Genomic DNA, 19,050 nt, shown 5'->3' on the forward strand with positions numbered 1-19,050 from the left:
ACCCACCGCTGCTATTGTGCCAACGCAGAGTGTAACTTCAGCTCTCCATCCTCTTTTCTTCTGAACTCTCAGACAAGCTTATACATTCAGCACTTTGCATGGATGAAGAGAAGAAAGGGCTGCAGGTCTTGGAAAAAATACAGTTTAACGGTTTTTAATGCACAAAAACACAATATAATACCACACCTCCCAACATTTTGAGATGAGAATGAGGGACACCTACTAACAAACATATGTAGGCATAGGACACGCCCCCTGCCACACCCCCTTAAAGGAGAATTAACCAAAAAAAGGATAATTAAATCCACACAGACTTTTTTTTACCACTACTATTCCTTTATATTGGCTTTTAAAATGTACAAATGCAGCAATTTAGAAATTGGATGAAAGGTTTAGCACTAGGAAACACTTTTTAGAAGATAAAAAGTGTATTTTATATACAACTATATAGATCTGACCAAAATGAGGGACAAATGAGGAGGAAAGAGGGACAGAGGGACATTGCTCCAAATCAGGGACAGTCCCTCGAAATCAGGGACAGTTGGGAGCTATGTAATACCCAATTGTTTTGTAAATTATAAAAGATGATGTTACGCCAAGTAAACGGATACCTAACATGTCACATTTTAACATTGCGTACGCCCATGAAATGGAGACAAACTACGGTACCTAAAAATCTCCATAGGCAATGCTGTAAAAGCTTTTACAGGCTACCAGTTTAGAGTTACACAGAAGGTCTGGTACTAGAATTTTTGCTTTCACAATAACATTTGCAGCGATACCTCACATGTGTGATGCGAACTCAGTTTACATATGCAAGCAGGACCTAGGTACGTATTCCCCTTTGCACATGAGCATGCTTCACTAAGTGCTACAGGGTCTCTAAGCACTATATATATACTGAATGTAACTTCAGCTACATACAATACACAGTGCCGGGTCAAAAGTGTGAGAAAGAGACTTCCCGTCTCACACGTGAAACAAAACAGAGTCTGGCTGAGTGTTGCTCAGCCATTCATAGGCAGCTTTGTATTCTGTGCATGAATACAAAGCTTCCTCTGATTGGCTGCGTGGGAGGAGTGGGTTGATAACGTCATGCTCTCAGACTCAGCCAACCAGAGGAAGCTTTGTATTCATTCACAGAATACAAAGCTGCCTTTGAATGGCTGAGAGCTGTGTGAGATGGGACTTCTCTTTCTCACAGCCAGAATCCAGCACCCTAGCTGAAGTTACATGCAGCACATACAGTGCTTAGAGCCAGTGCAGCACTTAGTGAAGCAAATAGTTCATTTGAACCAGCGTGGTCTAATCGATCTATCTAAAAATACAAGAAACATGGACATCAGCTTCAAAGTGATTGTAAAGATTTATCATACTTACCTGCTCTGTGCAAAGCTTTTGCACAGAGCGGGACGATCCTCCTTTTTCTGGGGTCCCCCGGCGGCGCTCCTGGCCCCTCCTCTTCAATTGGGTGCCTCCACGGAGAGCTGCTTTTTATGGGAGCACTGGTGCAGGCTTGCTGCCAAGTCCTGCTGCTGCGTCCATTGACACAGACAGCAGGACTCGCCCCCCCCCCGGCTGCTGTGTCACTGGATTTCATTGACATTGGCTCCCACTGCTGTCAATCTATCCAATGAGAACACGAGACAGCAGCTGGAGCTGCTGGGCTCATCCTCGACACTGGAATGATCGGGTTCAGGAAAGAAAAAGGTGGGTCTGGGGGGAGCTGCAGCACGGAAGGTTTTTCACCCTAATGCATAGAATGCATTTTGGGGAAAACCTTGAGACTTTACAACTCCTTTAAGGATTAGAGCCTTTGTCAGGTTTTTATTGCTGTCTGTTTTCCTATTGGGGGGGATTTCACCTCACTTACTGTCCTGACGGGAAGGGTTGGGAGGAGCTCTCTAAACACAAAAGACAGAGATGATACGTCAGTAGAGCGAGGAAGGGTTAGAGTTGCCACCTCATCCCTTTAAACCCAAACACATATGAATTACACAGGTTCTGAGGCTAATTAGATGCAGATAAGGCACTAAGTGAGTTTAATTACCACCTTAATCAGCCACAGAACCTGTGTAATTCATATGTGTTCCGTTTTAAAGGGATGAGGTGGCAACCCTAGGAAGGGTTAGAACGTCTGACAAGATTTTTTTTGCTCTCTGCGCTTTCTTGTCCTGAAGACAACCATTTCTGCCATTTTTTTGTGCAGGTGTTACAGGGACAGGAAGTGCGTAAAAATCTCCAAAATGGGGCCACAGACAGAACCAGCTGTTTTCCACTCTATCCAGAAAAAAATAAATAAAAAAAAAAATACAATTTCACAGAAGTTTTTGCATGAACTTGTTATATTTCTTTTTTAATATTAAAGAACACATTCTCTAGCAATCATCTTTCATAGCACTATCCATTCTATCTAAAACAGAAGGTATTCATATAGTTATTGAACTATACAATTGAGCTTTTTAGAGTCACACATGAGGAGGCTGAAGAAGACACGGAGATTTGGCTTTAATTTTGTTAACGTAAAGCAGAAACCAAGCACCATTGTTTTTGTAGAGCGAAGCCGGTGCACTTGGCATCCATCGGTCATTTGGAGAATTCATTAAGCTTCATCCACTCCGGCCAGTCTCTTTGAGGAAAGCCCTGGGGCGTCTTTATCCTTCTGCCCCTCGCGTGCTGCTCCAGCTATCTCCACCGGTTTTCATTATGAGAGTCAGCTGTGTCCGGGCCTAGTTTTGTCTTTTTTTTTTTCTTGTACAGATCCCTTACAAGCACCCCTGCTTGGAGGTTCATGAGGAAGTAATCCGATTAGGGCCCCCCCCCCCTTTTTTTTTTTTTTCCTTTTTGCTGGGAGTTCATCGGGTGTTCTTCTTTTCAATGTGCTACTAAGTGGATAAATGTGTTTTGTGGGAAATTGCAAATGACATTATGATTACTGAGGCCAGTGTGGGTTTCATTTAAAAGTGATCAAAATCAACAGGCCGTGGAAAATAGGGATTGGCAGGAAGATATCTCAAGTGAGTGGATCTGTTTGTAGGGCTGAAAATGCGTTAACCGTTTCAGTGTTTATGCACTTGTACATTGTTTTCAACAGCTGATTATATTTAAAGTGTAAGTTGCTCTTTGGGGAAAATTGCCACAAAATCCCCCTATGAAGGTCTGCATCCAAATGAATCCCAACCATGATAGTACCTGCATGGAGTTTCCATGTTCTCCCTGTGCCTGCGTGGGTTTCATCCTGGTACTCTGGTTTCCTCCCACCCTCCAAAGACATGCTGGAAGGTTAGTTGGCTCCTGTCTAAATTGGCCCTTGTATGTGTATGTATGAATGATAGTAATGCCCTGTGCACACGATCGGACTTTCCGACAACAAAAGCGTGTATTTTTGTTCGAAGGTTGTCGGCTCAAACTTGTCTTGCATATACACGGTCACACAAATGTTGGCCAGCAAATACGAACGTAGTGACGTACAAGACGTACGGCCAGCCGATATAAAGGAAGTTCAATAGTCATGCGCCACCCTTTGGGCTCCTTCTGCTAATGTTGTGTTTGGTGAGCATTGATTCCGAGCATGCGTGGACTTTTGTGCGACGGACTTGTGTACACACGATCGGAAAGTCCGACAACGAAATTTATTGGCTGAAAATTTGAGAACCTGCTAGCCAACATTTGTTGGCGGAAAGTCCGACAACAAATGTTCAGTGGAGCATACACACGGTCGGACATTCCGCCAACAAGCTCACATCCAACATTTGTTGTCGGAAAATCCGATCGTGTGTAAGATTGTAAGTTCCTTGAGGGTAGAGACTGATGTGTATGTACAATGTATATGTAAAGCACAGGGTAAATTGACGGCGCTATATAATTACTTGTAATAAACATGAATGAATAGTACATACCATAGCTCCTCCTGTATGAAATTGTGAAGGTCCTCCCATTACATATGCAGCTGTTGGGGTCCTCTCCAAAAATAGTGCTGGCCCCTCTTTCCTCTCCATCCTGCCATCTGCAGGACAGGCTGAATTTTACAATAATGGGCCCCTAGCTGCCATTCTGAGCCGTTCAAACTGTTCATGTACACAGTACACCCTCTGCTGGCTCCAGCTTGGTTTAGTAGCAGCTGCTCTGGGCCAATCAAACAGTACGCATGGGTAATGCACACAACTAAGGGAGACCACGCATGTGTGGAGTTTTATTGGCCCACAGCCATTGTTTCAAGCTATGCTGGAGCCAGGACTACACACACATGCAGTTTGGAAGGCTTGGAATGGCCTCTAGGGGGCATATTATTGTAAAATTCAGGCTGGCCTACAAACAGGATGTGGGTGGGGGCAGCATGGTGTGGTGGCAATAACTCTTACACAGTTCTAGTGCAAGTAATAGAAATCGTATTGTATTAAAGACAAAACAGTTCACAACAAACTCGATGGGAGAAGGCCCAACCGGGAACGCTCACAAATGCCAACAGCGTGTAGCGGAGCAGGTATCGGTCAAACTGACAGCATCTGTCTGGAGGGGAGGAATGCGGCTTGGCCATCTCGTACCCAAGATGTTCAAGGAGATTGCAAGCCCTGTTTTTCCTTCTAATCTGGAACCTTTCCCTGCTGCTAATACTGTCCCTGACAGGCGGGTGCCCTGTCCCTACACTACCCACACTGGAAGGCGTGCTAAACCTGGGAGCCAGAGCCTTAAATAGGCTCTGCTCTACCTGACCCCAGGTGGCTGCTAGAGTCACTGTGACCCTGGAAAACCATAGAGGAACCATGTTCCTCTTGACTTCCTCTTTCCCTGCTATGCCACTGTGGTTGAGCACCACCTACAGTGGACAAAGTAGACTGCACCTGCCTACAGGCAGGATGGAGAGGAATGAGGGCCAGAACTTTTTCTGGAGTGGGCCCCCAACAGCTGCATTTGTAATGGAGGGACCTTCACCATTTCCAACAGGAGGAGCTATGGTATCTTCTAGTCATTGGATATAGAATTACATTGGGGGATTTTTTTTTACAAATCTTTTTGAAGGGTGAACTTACACTTTAAAGTGGAACTTCAAGCACACAACTAAATATACAGTTGCAATACATTTATGAGGGCCGTTTAATCTGCCAAAGGGTTTTTATTTGTGTCCATCCAGTCCTGTGATTTACACAGCTCTGCCACACAGCAGAGTCCTGTTTGGTAGGGCAAGAGACCTGATTTTTCTCAGCTGCAGTTAAAGTCGATCTGAAGTCAAAAGGTTTTTGCCTTAAAGCCTTACCTGCATTAGGGTAAAAAACCTTCCACTTGCTGTTCCTTTACCCCCACCTCTTTAAATACTTACCTCCCTCAATCCAGTGCTGTGCCCGACTGCAGTAGTGCTGGTCACTCTTCTTTCTCTCACGGGACAGACTGAGAGCAGTGAGAACCATTGCTGCTGTCAGTCAAGTCCAGTGAGAAGGGAGTGGGGTGTGTGGCTGAGCCGAACTGTGTGTGTCTAAGGATGCACACAGTCCAGCTGTGCCCTCACAGGAGGTAAGGGACTGCTCTGTGCAATATCCTTGCACAGAGCAGGTAACTATAACCTCTTTTATATTTTAGGAGAAAAATCTGGAAGTTGTGCCCAAAGGCAGGCAGAGGGCAAAGGACTAGTCACCATCATCTGTGCTCTACTCTGCAGCTTGTATTGTCCTGTTTTCTTCCTCACCTTGTCTTGTTCTGCGCCGGTCCTGTGTGTGTAGAGGTGGCCATCTTTGTAGAGGCAGAGCTTTTCTTCCTCAGGTCAGAGTGTGCAACAAGGAGAACAATGAGCAACACAGTGCGGACATCAGCAAATCTCACCCCAAATCTCCTGAATTTAGCAGTCAGAGACAGCAGTGCCTTACATTTCACACTGCAGATATACAGCTATGAGGCTGTAAGCAAAGGAGTGCCTAGGCACAGTCACATGCTCACACTCACATTTTATTTTTTATTCTTTCTGTCAACAGGTTCCAGAGTAAACATCAGTAAGTTATGACGCGCATGTGCTAGGGGCTTAAGTAATACATACAGGTCCCATCTCTGCCCCAGCCTGCGAATGGACAGTGAAAAGAGAAGCAGTATACTGAATAACTCTGCTGACTCCTGCTATCAGCATGTCCCTTGTTAGCACATTATAATTACAGTACAACTGACTTGATCCCTCTCTTAAAGCGGAGGTCCACCCTAAAATTAAAAATTACATTAACGTTCTACAAAAAAAAAATATAAAAAAAAATTTGAAAAAAATAATTTTTTTTTTTACTTACCAGAAATGCCTGTTGCTAGGCAGTCTTCCTAATCTGCCCCTTCCTATTCCGCTGCGCTGCTCCTTCACTTCCTCCTCTTTGGTGAGCTGCCCACGTTGTCTTCTGGGACATGTGTGTGTCCCAGAAAACCACAGGGCCATTCACAAAGCGCAGCGCAACTAGCGCATGCGCAGTAGGAAATGGGCAGTGAAGCCGCAAGGCTCCATTGCCTGTTTCCCTTAGTTAGGATGGCGGCACCGGCACCCGATCCAATGGAAGGATCGGCCTGGGAGGGGCGACATCACAGGCTCGCTGGACAGGTAAGTGTCCTTATTAAAGGTCAGCAGCTTTTATAACACATACAGTATCTCACAAAAGTGAGTACACCCCTCACATTTTTGTAAATCTTTTCTTCTATCTTTTCATGTGACAACACTGAAGAAATGACACTTTGCTACAATTTAAAGTAGTGAGTGTACAGCTTGTATAACAGTGTAAATTTGCTGTCTCCTCAAAATAACTCAACACACAGCCATTAATGTCTAAACCGCTGGCAACAAAAGTGAGTACACCCCTAAGTGAAAATGTCCAAATTGGGCCCAAGTGTCAATATTTTGTGTGGCCACCATTATTTTCCAGCACTGCTTTAACCCTCTTGGGCATGGAGTTCACCAGAGCTTCACAGGTTGCCACTGCAGTCCTCTTCCACTCCTCCATGACGACATTACGGAGTTGGTGGATGTTAGAGACCTTGTGCTCCTCCACCTTCCGTTTGAGGATGCCCCACAGATGCTCAATAGGGTTTAGGTCTGGAGACATGCTTGGCCAGTCCATCACCTTTACCCTCAGCTTCTTTAGCAAGGCAGTGGTCATCTTGGAGGTATGTTTGGGGTCGTTATCATTTTGGAATACTGCCCTGCGGCCCAGTCTCCGAAGGGAGGGGATCATGCTCTGCTTCAGTATGTCACAGTACATGTTGGCATTCATGGATCTCTCAATGAACTGTAGCTCCCCAGTGCCGGCAGCACTCATGCAGCCCCATACCATGACACTCCCACCACCATGGTTGACTGTAGGCAAGACACACTTGTCTTTGTACTCCTCACCTGGTTGCCGCCACACACACTTGATACCATCTGAGCTAAATAAGTTTATCTTGCTCTCATCAGACCACAGGACATGGTTCCAGTAATCCATGTTCTTAGTCTGCTTGTCTTCAGCAAACTGTTTGCAGGATTTCTTGTGCATCATCTTTAGAAGAGGCTTCTTTCTGTGACGACAGCCTTGCAGACCAATTTGATGCAATGTGTCCACCGTATGGTCTGAGCACTGACAGGCTGACCCCCTACCCCTTCAACCTCTGCAGCAATGCTGGCAGCAATTATACGTCTATTTCCCAAAGACAACCTCTGGATATGATGCTGAGCACGTGCACTCAACTAGTTTGGTCGACCATGGTGAGGCCTGTTCTGAGTGGAACCTGTCCTGTTACACCGCTGTATGGTCTTGGCCACCGTGCTGCAGCTCGGTTTTAGGGTCTTGGCAATCTTCTTATAGCCTAGGCCATCTTTATGTAGAGCAACAATTCTTTTTTCAGATCCTCAGAGAGTTCTTTGCCATGGGGTGCCATGTTGAACTTTGAGTGACCAGTATGAGAGAGTGAGAGTGATAACACCAAATTTAACACACCTGCTCCCCAGTCACACCTGAGACCTTGTAACACTAACGAGTCACATGGCAACGGGAAGGGAAAATAGCTAATTGGACCAAATTTGGACATTTTCACTTAGGGGTGTACTCACTTTTCTTGCCAGCGGTTTAGACATTAATGGCTGTGTGTTGAGTTATTTTAAGGGGTCAGCAAATTTACACTGTTATACAAGCTGTACACTCACTACTTTACATTGTAGCAAAGTGTCATTTCTTCAGTGTTGTCACATGAAAAGATCTAATAAAATATTTACAAAAATGTGAGGGGTGTACTCACTTTTGTGAGATACTGTAGGTAACAAAAACAAAAACAACAAAGAAGAAAAAAAGAGAAAAGAAAGAAAGAAAAAAAATCACATAGAGACCAAAGTCAAACAGCCTCCCCAAACAGTAAAAGGGAAAATGGCTAATTGGACCCAATTTGGACATTTTCACTTAGGGCTGTACTCACTTTTGTTGCCAGCGGTTTAGACATTAATGGCTGTGTTATTTTGAGGGGACAGCCCCCCCAAACAGTATCAACATCTGTACATTTGATAAATTATCACCTAATTTTCCAAAAATATTCACAAATATTCTAAGCAGCAGGACTCGGGAGCGAACCCGCATGGGTGCCCCCATGGTAAGAGGCTTTCCTTGGGGGCACCCGATGAAGAGGAGGGGCCTGGAGCACCCACAGGGCATTCCAGAAGAGGAGGACCTGGAAGAGCACTGCTGCTCCTCCAGGTTGACTGATGAGTAGATCAACCCACTTTCTGTGAGCCCAGGGTATCATGGACCCACCTCACCATTTTCATAGAGTAATACCGAATACAGTGCTGACATTATCACATTAGCATCTGAAAAAAGTGTACAATAAATGTTCAAAAAGTACATGCAGGGAACATCCGGGGGGGCGACTAGAGAAGTCTGCACTGCACTTAGAACGATCAGATTTTCCAACAACTTTGTGTGACCGTGTGTATGCAAGACAAGTTTGAGCCAACATCCGTCGAAAAAAATCCATGGATTTTGTTGTCAGAATGTCCGATCAATGTCCGGCCGTGTGTACAGGGCATAAAACTGCAGCTCTTGTGGGATGTTCCCAGTCTACAGTGGTCAGGACCGACCAAAAGGGGTCCAAGTAAGGAAAACCAGCAAACTGGCAACAGGGTCATGGGTGGCCAAGGCTCATTGATGCATGTGGATGCGAAGGCTGGCCTGTGTAGTTTGATCCAATAGAAGAGCTATTATAGCTCAAGTTATTGCTGATCCCGATTTCTTTCACATCATGTGGATGGCCGGGTGCATGTATGTTGCTTACCTGTGGAAGAGATAGTACCAGGATGCAGTATGGGAAGAAAGCAAGCCAGCAGAGGCAGTGTGATGCTTTGTCTAGCGGAGTCCATGCCTTGATAAGTCAGGTGAGATAATATTAGGTGAGTGATCAAAATGGTATAGTGGGTGGTCTTAAGGGTATCTTCACTTTTATTTTTTTAAAGTGAAGATTTTTTTAAAACTTTTAAAGTGTATATACAACCAAAACTTTTTTTTTTTTTTTGGCTAGAGAAGGAAAGGGCTGAAGCCCCTCTCAGATTATATTTAATGACTGTGTCCCATTGCATAGATTTTCCTTTCACTTCTTGCCCCAAAGAGCACAACAGGAAATGAGAAGAAATCATAGTCAGGGAAATCTCCTTTTTAGACAGTTGTCACCAGAATAATTTGCATAAAAGGAAGAAGTGCCAAACCAAAAAATAAAACAGTCTAAACAGTAAATCCTTATACCTTTTTATGCATTTTTTTTTTTGGAAACCTGCTGGGGTACCCACTGGTTTGTAGCCGTGTCTGTTGTGAGCAGCCTAATCTGAGCCAATGAGCTTGTCAAATGTTTTTTGCCTTCTCACTACTTTGAATGAACTCACATTAAAGTTCCAGTTCCTTTTGGATGCTTTTTTTCTTTATTGGAGTCACCAGAAATATTGTCTGTATTGGAAGGTTAACCTTCAGCTCTTATATGTAGAGGGTACAAATGGCAAACAAAACTTGGCAGGGCATCTATTTCTTCAGTGTCTATCCAAAAGAAAGAGAAAAAAAATGTTAGGTCCACACATACACCTTAAAGAGGAAGTACAGTCTGATAAGCCATATTATAATAACAACATCATCAACATGGTTGTAAACGACATCATCCACATTGGACATTGCTACACATTGTTTTTTCTATTCTCCTTGGATTCCGGCTGAGGCCATGGTAGCTAAAGCCGGCCTGCACTATTTTCCGGGTTTCCTTGCAGCTGGCTACCCAGCATGCACCGGTCTTGCGCCTGCAAAGTAATGACACTGCGAGACACACTTTGAGAAACCTTAGCTGCCCAAAGACTCCTGGGATCGATGACATAGATATTCCAGGAGTCCACGGGTCAGGATGATGATGTAGTTGCCACGACCAGAAGTCCAGGGGAAACATTTAAAAAAAAGGTACTTTCTGACAAAATTGCAAAGTGTTAGCAGCAGTATGGGTGGGCATTACAATAAGTCTAAGTTAAAAAAATAAATGAAACTCCGCTTTAAGCAACTGTGATCTTCATCAAAACATACTGGTGAGTGACTGATACTATACTACATACATAAGCTAGACATAGACAACTTTGCCTCTCTCCTGCATTTGCCTTTTGTATATACCCACTGCATGCATACAGCCAGGAAATGGTAGTCAAGCTGCCTTTTTCACAAGATGGGAAATAACGTGTTTACTGGAAGCCAAAAAAAAAACCCCAAAACCGTACTGACACAGAGGCTTTCACCTAGTTGACCTCCAATCCACTCTTCACTACTGAATGCTGATAGATAAAATCAACTCCCCTGTTTCCTACTATAAAAAACATTTTTTAAGACCTGGTCAGCATATATAAGTTCTGAAATAAGCAAAGCGCAAAGAATTGAAATATGTATGACTTCTATGACATGATCTGGTATAGCATCTGTAAAATGTTCTGTAAAATGTAGCGTGGTTTGAGTTAGCATTGGCCAGGGTGGATTGAAGCAGGATAATGGAGACCAAAGTTTATATTTCTGTTTGAGGCCAAGTTTTAGTTTAATGGTGTTGGCTAAAAGGTTCTGTTATATGTTCTATGTTATCAGCTATGTTTATATGTGGTTACCACCGAAAAGTTTCCCAACTGTGGATCTGCAGTCTTATGAGCTCTAAATACAAATCTATTACCTAATACCTCTACTTACCACAGTGGTAATGTATAATGTATGCATAGGAAAATGTCAGCAAGAAATCTTTGACTGTATGCAATAACATTTATTTATAACTATGACAATATTCTTAACATGTTTAAACCATAGTTACATAGTAGGTGAGGTTGAAAAAAGACACAAGTCCATCAAGTCCAACCTATGTGTGTGATTATGTGTCAGTATTACATTACATATCCCTGTATATTGCGGTCATTCAGGTGATTATCTAATAGTTTCTTGAAGCTATCAATGCTCCCCGCTGAGACCACCGCCTGTGGAAGGGAATTCCACATCCTTACCGCTCTTACAGTAAAGAACCCTCTACGTAGTTTAAGGTTAAACCTCTTTTCTTCTAATTGTAATGAGTGGCCACGAGTCTTATTAAAATCTCTTCTGCGAAAAAGTTTTATCCCTATTGTGGGGTCACCAGTACAGTATTTGTAAATTGAAATCATATCCCCTCTCAAGCGTCTCTTCTCCAGAGAGAATAAGTTCAGTGCTCGCAACCTTTCCTCATAACTAAGATCCTCCAGACCCTTTATTAGCTTTGTTGCCCTTCTTTGTACTCGCTCCATTTCCAGTACGTCCCTCCTGAGGACTGGTGCCCAGAACTGGACAGCATACTCCAGGTGCGGGCGGACCAGAGTCTTGTAGAGCGGGAGAATTATCGTTTTATCTCTGCAGTTGATCCCCCTTTTAATGCATGCCAATATTCTGTTTGCTTTATTAGCAGCAGCTTGGCATTGCATGCCATTGCTGAGCCTATCATCCACTAGGACCCCCAGGTCCTTTTCCATCCTAGATTCCCCCAGAGGTTCTCCTCCCTGTGTATAGATTGCATTCATATTTTTGCCACCCAAATGCATTATTTTACATTTTTCTACATTGAACCTCATTTGCCATGTAGTCGCCCACCCCATTAATTTGTTCAGGTCTTTTTGCACGATTTCCACATCCTGCGGAGAAGTTATTGCCCTGCTTAGCTTAGTATCGTCTGCAAATACAGAGATTGAACTGTTTATCCCATCCTCCAGGTCGTTTATGAACAAATTAAATAGGATTGGTCCCAGCACAGAACCCTGGGGAACCCCACTACCCACCCCTGACCATTCTGAGTACTCCCCATTTATCACCACCCTCTGAACACGCCCTTGTAGCCAGTTTTCAATCCATGTACTCACCCTATGGTCCATGCCAACGCACCTTATTTTGTACAGTAAACGTTTATGGGGAACTGTGTCAAATGCTTTTGCAAAATCCAGATACACCACGTCTATGGGCCTTCCTTTATCTAGATGGCAACTCACCTCCTCATAGAAGGTTAATAGATTGGTTTGCCAAGAACGATTCTTCATGAATCCATGCTGATTACTGCTAATGATATCATTCTTATTACTAAAATCTTGTATATAGTCCCTTATCATCCCCTCCAAGAGTTTACATACTATTGATGTTAGGCTAACTGGTCTGTAATTCCCAGGGATGTTTTTTGGGCCCTTTTTAAATATTGGTGCTACATTGGCTTTTCTCCAATCAGCTGGTACCATTCCAGTCAATAGACTGTCTGTAAAAATTAGGAACAACGGTCTGGCAATCACCTGACTGAGTTCCCTAAGTACCCTCGGATGCAAGCCATCTGGTCCCGGTGATTTATTAATGTTAAGTTTCTCAAGTCTAATTTTAATTCCGTCCTCTGTTAACCATGTAGGTGCTTCCTGTGTTGTGTCATGAGGATAAACACTGCAGTTTTGGTTACTGAAGCCCCCCGATTCACTCATGAAGACTGAGGAGAAGAATAAATTCAATACCTTTGCCATCTCCCCATCCTTTGTAACCAGATGTCCTTCCTCATTCTTTATGGGACCAATATGGTCTGTCCTCCCTTTTTTACTGTTTACATACTTAAAGAATTTCTTGGGATTTTTTTTGCTCTCCTCCGCTATGTGTCTTTCATGTTCTATCTTAGCCAACCTAATTGCACCCTTACATTTCTTATTGCATTCTTTATAAATTCTGAATGCTGTGGATGATCCCTCAACCTTGTATTTTTTGAAGGCCTTCTCCTTTGCTTTTATATGCATTTTTACATTGGAGTTAAGCCATCCAGGATGTTTGTTCGCTCTTTTAAATTTATTACCCAATGGGATACATTGGCTAATGCCCTTATTTAATATGCTCTTAAAGCAAACCCATCTCTCCTCCGTATTCTTTGTTCCTAATATTTTATCCCAATTTATGCCTTTTAGCAAGGTTTGTAGTTTAGGGAAGTTGGCTCTTTTGAAATTCAGTGTCTTTGTGTTCCCTTCATGTCTCCTATTTGTGTGATTTATACTGAAACTAATTGACCTGTGATCGCTGTTACCTAAATTGCCCCGTATTTCCACATCTGTTATCAGGTCTGTATTGTTGGTAATCAGTAGATCTAGTAATGTTTTATTTCTAGTTGGTGCGTCTACCATCTGACCCATAAAATTGTCCTGCAAGACACTAAGGAACCGGCGAGCCTTAAATGAATGCACGGTTCCCTCCGCCCAGTCTATGTCTGGATAATGAAAATCCCCCATTATGATAACACTTCCCATCCTTGCTGCTAATCCAATTTGTGATAGGAGATCCGTCTCCACTTCCTCCCTCAGGTTAGGGGGCCTATAGCATACTCCCAGTATTATTTTCCCCTTAGCTTCATCCCTTTGGAGCTCTACCCATAAAGATTCCACCTCCTCCCTAGCCCCCTCAGTGATGTCATCTCTCACATTCACTTGTACATTATTCTTGATATATAGGCATACCCCTCCCCCTTTTTTACCCTCTCTGTCCTTGCGGTATAGGGTATACCCTTGAATGTTTGCCAGCCAATCATGAGAGCTGTTGAACCAGGTCTCTGAAATTCCCACAAAATCCAAATCCTCCTTGTACAACAGTATCTCTAGTTCACCCATCTTGTCCGCCAGGCTCCTGGCATTGGTGAACATGCCACATAGTTTAGACCGGTCGCATATTGTCCTCGTATTGGGTGTTTCAAGATTGCAACTTGGACTTGCTACTATACTCACCTTGTGTTTTTGTGCTTTGGTTAACCTACCACTAATGCCCCCAATACTACCCTCTGGAATATCTTCCGCGCTGGCTATCACTGTCTCTGGACCCTCCCCCCCATCGCCTAGTTTAAAAACCCCTCTAACTTTTTGGCCATCTTCATTCCCAGCAGATCTGCACCCTCCTCATTTAGGTGCAGTCCGTCCCTTCTATAGTACCGGTTACCGACTGAGAAGTCGGCCCAGTCCTCCAGGAACCCAAACCCCTCCTTACTACACCAGCTCTTCAGCCACTTGTTTACTTCCCTAATCTCCCTCTGCCTCTCTGGTGTGGCTCGATGTACCGGTAGTATTCCTGAGAACACTACCTTGGAGGTCCTTTTCCTCAATTTAGCTCCTAAGTCCCTAAAATCGTTCTTTAGGACACTCCATCTGCCTCTGACTTTGTCATTGGTGCCAACGTGCACCATGACAGCCGGGTCTTCCCCAGCCCCTCCCAGTAATCTGTCCACAAGATCCGTGATGTGCCGAACCCGAGCGCCCGGTAGCCAACATACTGTTCGGCGCTTCAGGTCTTGGTTACAGATTGCCCTCTCTGTCCTTCTAAGAATTGAGTCCCCTACCACCAGAATCTGTCTTTCCTTTCCCTTTGCTGCCCCCCCCACTCTCACTGGAGGAGTTCTTCCCCTGGCAGCTAGGAGAGTCCCTCATCTCCAGCAGTGCTGGTCCCTGACTGGTTACACCAATGTCACTCAATGGAGCGTACTTATTGGGATGCTCCAGTCCTGGATCGGCCTCCCTGGCACTTCCCCCTCTACCCCTCCTGACTGTCACCCATCTACTCTTTGCTAGTGCCTGCACCTCTTTGTCTCCACCCGCCTCTGTGCTGGCCCCTGCCGGCACCTGCCGTGTACGTTTCTGGCTCACCTTTAGTATGGAGGGACTTCTCAGTGCTGACAGTTGCTTCCCCAGATTCAGAACCTGGGCTTCCAGGGAAACAATGTGCTTACATTTTGCACAGCAGTATTCGCCCTCGATCGGATGATCAAGGAACGCATACATGCGGCAAGATGTACAAAGAGTCGCCTCTCCACACCCGCCGGGCATCGTACCTATTAAATTTGGTGAGGATTTGGGGATTTTACCCTGTCCAAATTACCTAACAACTAGCTTCCTGGCACTAATACTCAAGACAATACACAGGTACACGACAAGACAATACACAGGTACACAATACACAAGTACTAACGATCCACACACACTACTCAGACAACACTCAGATACTCACACTACACAGGTACTATGACCCCTGTTATAACCTCCTGTTTTAAACTCTTGTTTTTAACTCCCACTTAATCCAGCTCCACTTACACCAAGCTCCACAGCTTCAAACTGAGCACACTCAGACTGAGTCCTACAACAAGTTAAATAGGCACCTGTGAGCAATTAACCACACCCCTTAATTGATAGACTGATGAAACAAGAAAAAAAAAAAAAAAGCTATTTAAAAAGTGACAGCAAAAGGCAAATTAAAAACTAAAAGGAAAAGTCCCCAAAATGCAACCCAGCAAACACCAACAGACAGCAAACACACACCAACAGACAGCAACACACACCAACAGACAGCAACACACACAAACCCTTGTACTAATTTGAAATGCACTTGTACTGTGTAATCTTTTCTTGCTGTACCCAATAAAAAAAAAATGTGTAAAAAAAAAAAAAAATTTTAATTGTTGTGACCTAAACATGTCTTTGGAAACAACACAATAATTCCGACTTGTTTCTTCACAGGAATTTATCGGACAGATGGCCAGTGTACCTACAAATCGAATTCCCAGGCTTACATGTGTCACCAGTCGGACCTCAGTGTCGTAATTCTTGAAAACATTATTACACCTATAGACCCAATTGGTCCAATCTTGGCAATAACAGATCATTTTGCTCAAGTGTTTGTCAGTGGAGGAACTACTCAAGATCAGTGCTGTAACATAACAAGTCATAAGACCTTTTACTCAATCTTGCCAGCAAACAAAATTACTAAAGTTTGTTTTACAGGTACATCTCCAAGGGCATTAAAACTTCAGCTTCATGGAGCTCAGAATTCCACCAAACTTATCTTGGCTCTATTTTACGACATTCCAGATAGTTTTTATATTGTTTCAGGAGGAGAAAGGTATCCCGCAGTTCTCTATGACATAGCACCTGACTTTCAACATCAGAAACATGGTTCAAGCTTTTTTAGTTTCAGAGAGAACTTGTTGTATGTTATCTTGCAAGGAGATGAGCCACTAGAGATATGGACCAAGCTATCTGTTCACCTGTTTTTCTATGTGGTTGAGGGAACTGGCACAGACCTTTACAACCAGTTAGGCTTGAAACTGGCACACTTTTTGAACATTGATCCATCTCAAGTAAGAGTACTGCAGATATTCCAGGGTCAAGCTTCAACATTAAAGACCATCACAGACAACCATTCAAAGCGTGAACGGCACTGCCCGTCCATAATCCAGAAACAGAGAAGAGTCAGACGTCACTCTGGTACCAACGTAAAAGACATTGACAGAAAGAAAAGACACAGACAAGAGAGCAAATTGGAATTACTTATTGTGGAAATAGAGGAACCTAATGTATTGAGCCCAATGAATTCCTCCAAAAGAATAGCAACGTCTTCAACACAAAGGGACCTGCAGAACATATCCAACAGCATTATCAGTGCCTTGCAGACAGGAGAATTGGAGAAGACCTTCAGTGTGCAGATTGATTATATGATGGTGGCTGTACCGGATTTGGGAAACAGAAGCAGGTAATTATGTTGATTAATATACTGATAATCATGTGATTTTATAGTAACAATGTTTCAAGCCCTATTGTGCTATGTAGTGAGGCTAAAAGGATAACTGAATGGAGCCTGTGAACACTGGCAACCAGTTTACTTCTTACATAAGCAGAATATTTCTGCTTTACAACCCAACGGTTGTGCTCTACTGAACTTTTTCACTGGGTAAGTCTATGTGAACCGCGTTCAAAATGCACTGGGCATGCAATCTGCTGTGGGTTTCAATATAATCCTTATGACACCCCAAATGCAGATTGTAAAGCAGTGTGTTTGCCTGCATGGGATAACATGGTACCATGCGATCTGATGCAGTTCAATTTTAAAGAGTAGTTGCACTACTTTTGGTATGATCCAGTGCAGTTTTAGCCCATTGTTTACCAGGCTAGTCTTAAGTCTGTTGTTTATAGAACCTAGTAGGTGGAAGTTGGAATTTACAGATAATTAAATGATTAGAGGATTGAATGAACCTTTCTTCCACCTGCTCTTTTTTATAAGAGGAGGCGCATCAAGATTCAGTTAGAGATTGACAGTCTGAAAGAAAACAGCTTTACTCTGTGCTTTTTTTGTGGCACCAGTGCTCCTTGCATACCCAATGTAAAATTAAAGATTTTATATAATTAATTAAAAATAAAAAACATCACTTTAAAATTATTTAAACATTTAAAATAAATCCAAAAGGACACATACATTACCTGTAAAAGAAGACTGTAGAGACTTACCTTTTTCACTGTTAATGTCGTCAACATCCAGTTCAATCTTGAGAAATCCTCCATAGGTAAACAGTTCTCACAGTTTCTTCCTTCTGATTTCCACATCACTGCTGTCTCCTGTGATGATGTGGAAGACAGGAACCAGTGAGAGCTGCAGAGGACCCAGGGCATCGGCACTCCCAGAAGTGTTGGTTTTCCTAATGACTTTAGAGGATGATTTCTCATAACTGGAGCTGAGTTCTATAGTGTGGGCAGCAGGAAAGCTATATATCCACAGTTTCTTTTTACATTTACTAGATGTCTATGTGGAATTTTTTATTTTAATGACAAGGTTGATTTAAGGATATAGCATAACTGTATGCTTCCATTGTGGTGGTGGAATCTCTCATATTTATCATGGTTTGTGAAGCTCCTTTCCAGTGGTGTACACATAATTCATACCTACCCACACACAGAACTGGTGTACAGAATCTCTGGCTGATCAGCACCGGGGTCCATCACAACGAACTGGGTCATTCCTTTTATTTTGCCCTTTTCAAAGACAAACGCTGAGACTTTCTTTCTTTCTACCAAAAGTTCTTTTGTCTAGAAACAAAGTCCTGAAATTACACTTTACTCAACCCTGTCTGTGGCCTGTCAATGGTCACATTATTCTCGGCTTGACATAGAGGAAGAGCTGTAATGGCTGAAAACATGCAGTGTCAAATCTGTTTCAATGATTCAACTCCGCTGGCAGCAAGAAGGAAATAGAATTGGAGCTGAAGTGTCTTCTCTCCAGCGGGGTGTGGTAATGTTCACAACTCTCTGAGAATATGCTCTTATTGCTGATAGCATCAAACTTTGCAAAATGTCTTTGTTAGCTTGCTTCTGTTTAAAGGTACACATGAACTCTTTTTTGCAAGAGTACATTTACCAAGGGGTGAATGACAAGACTAGATTTTTGCTTTCAGACCTGTATGCAAACTACCCGGTGCCCTCCAGCACTGCAGGCACCTTGTGACATCTACCCTGGCAGGGTACCACTGACTGATGTCATAATGTCATGAAGTACTGTGTGGTTGGGGGTGGATAGGGGGGGCAGTCAATGAAAGCCAGGGTCATCTTTAATGCAGGGCAAAATGGGCAGCTGCCCTGGGCCCAGTCATTGTTGTTGGGCCCAAAGCAGCTGCCCCTTGAGCCCACACTGCCCGCAAATATTTTTCCAGGTGTAGTATGTGCAGTCGATCCTATCGCTTGCCCTCCCAGCTGGGTAATTCAAGCAGCCACAATGTGACAGGGGAAAGGCA

At 43.5% G+C, this 19,050-nt stretch overlaps 1 protein-coding gene across 1 annotated transcript in view; it reads left to right on the forward strand.

Annotated features, from left to right (window-relative positions):
• PKHD1 (PKHD1 ciliary IPT domain containing fibrocystin/polyductin) overlaps positions 1-19,050 on the forward strand; it is a 908,610-nt gene that overhangs the window by 742,036 nt on the left and 147,524 nt on the right. The window contains exon 60 of the mRNA XM_073625162.1: positions 16,010-17,021. Coding sequence (XP_073481263.1) covers positions 16,010-17,021 — 1,012 coding nt within the window. The remainder of the gene's footprint in view (positions 1-16,009; positions 17,022-19,050) is intronic.

This window comes from Aquarana catesbeiana, linkage group LG04 (genome assembly GCF_042186555.1).
Source record: "Aquarana catesbeiana isolate 2022-GZ linkage group LG04, ASM4218655v1, whole genome shotgun sequence".
NCBI lineage: Eukaryota > Metazoa > Chordata > Amphibia > Anura > Ranidae > Aquarana > Aquarana catesbeiana.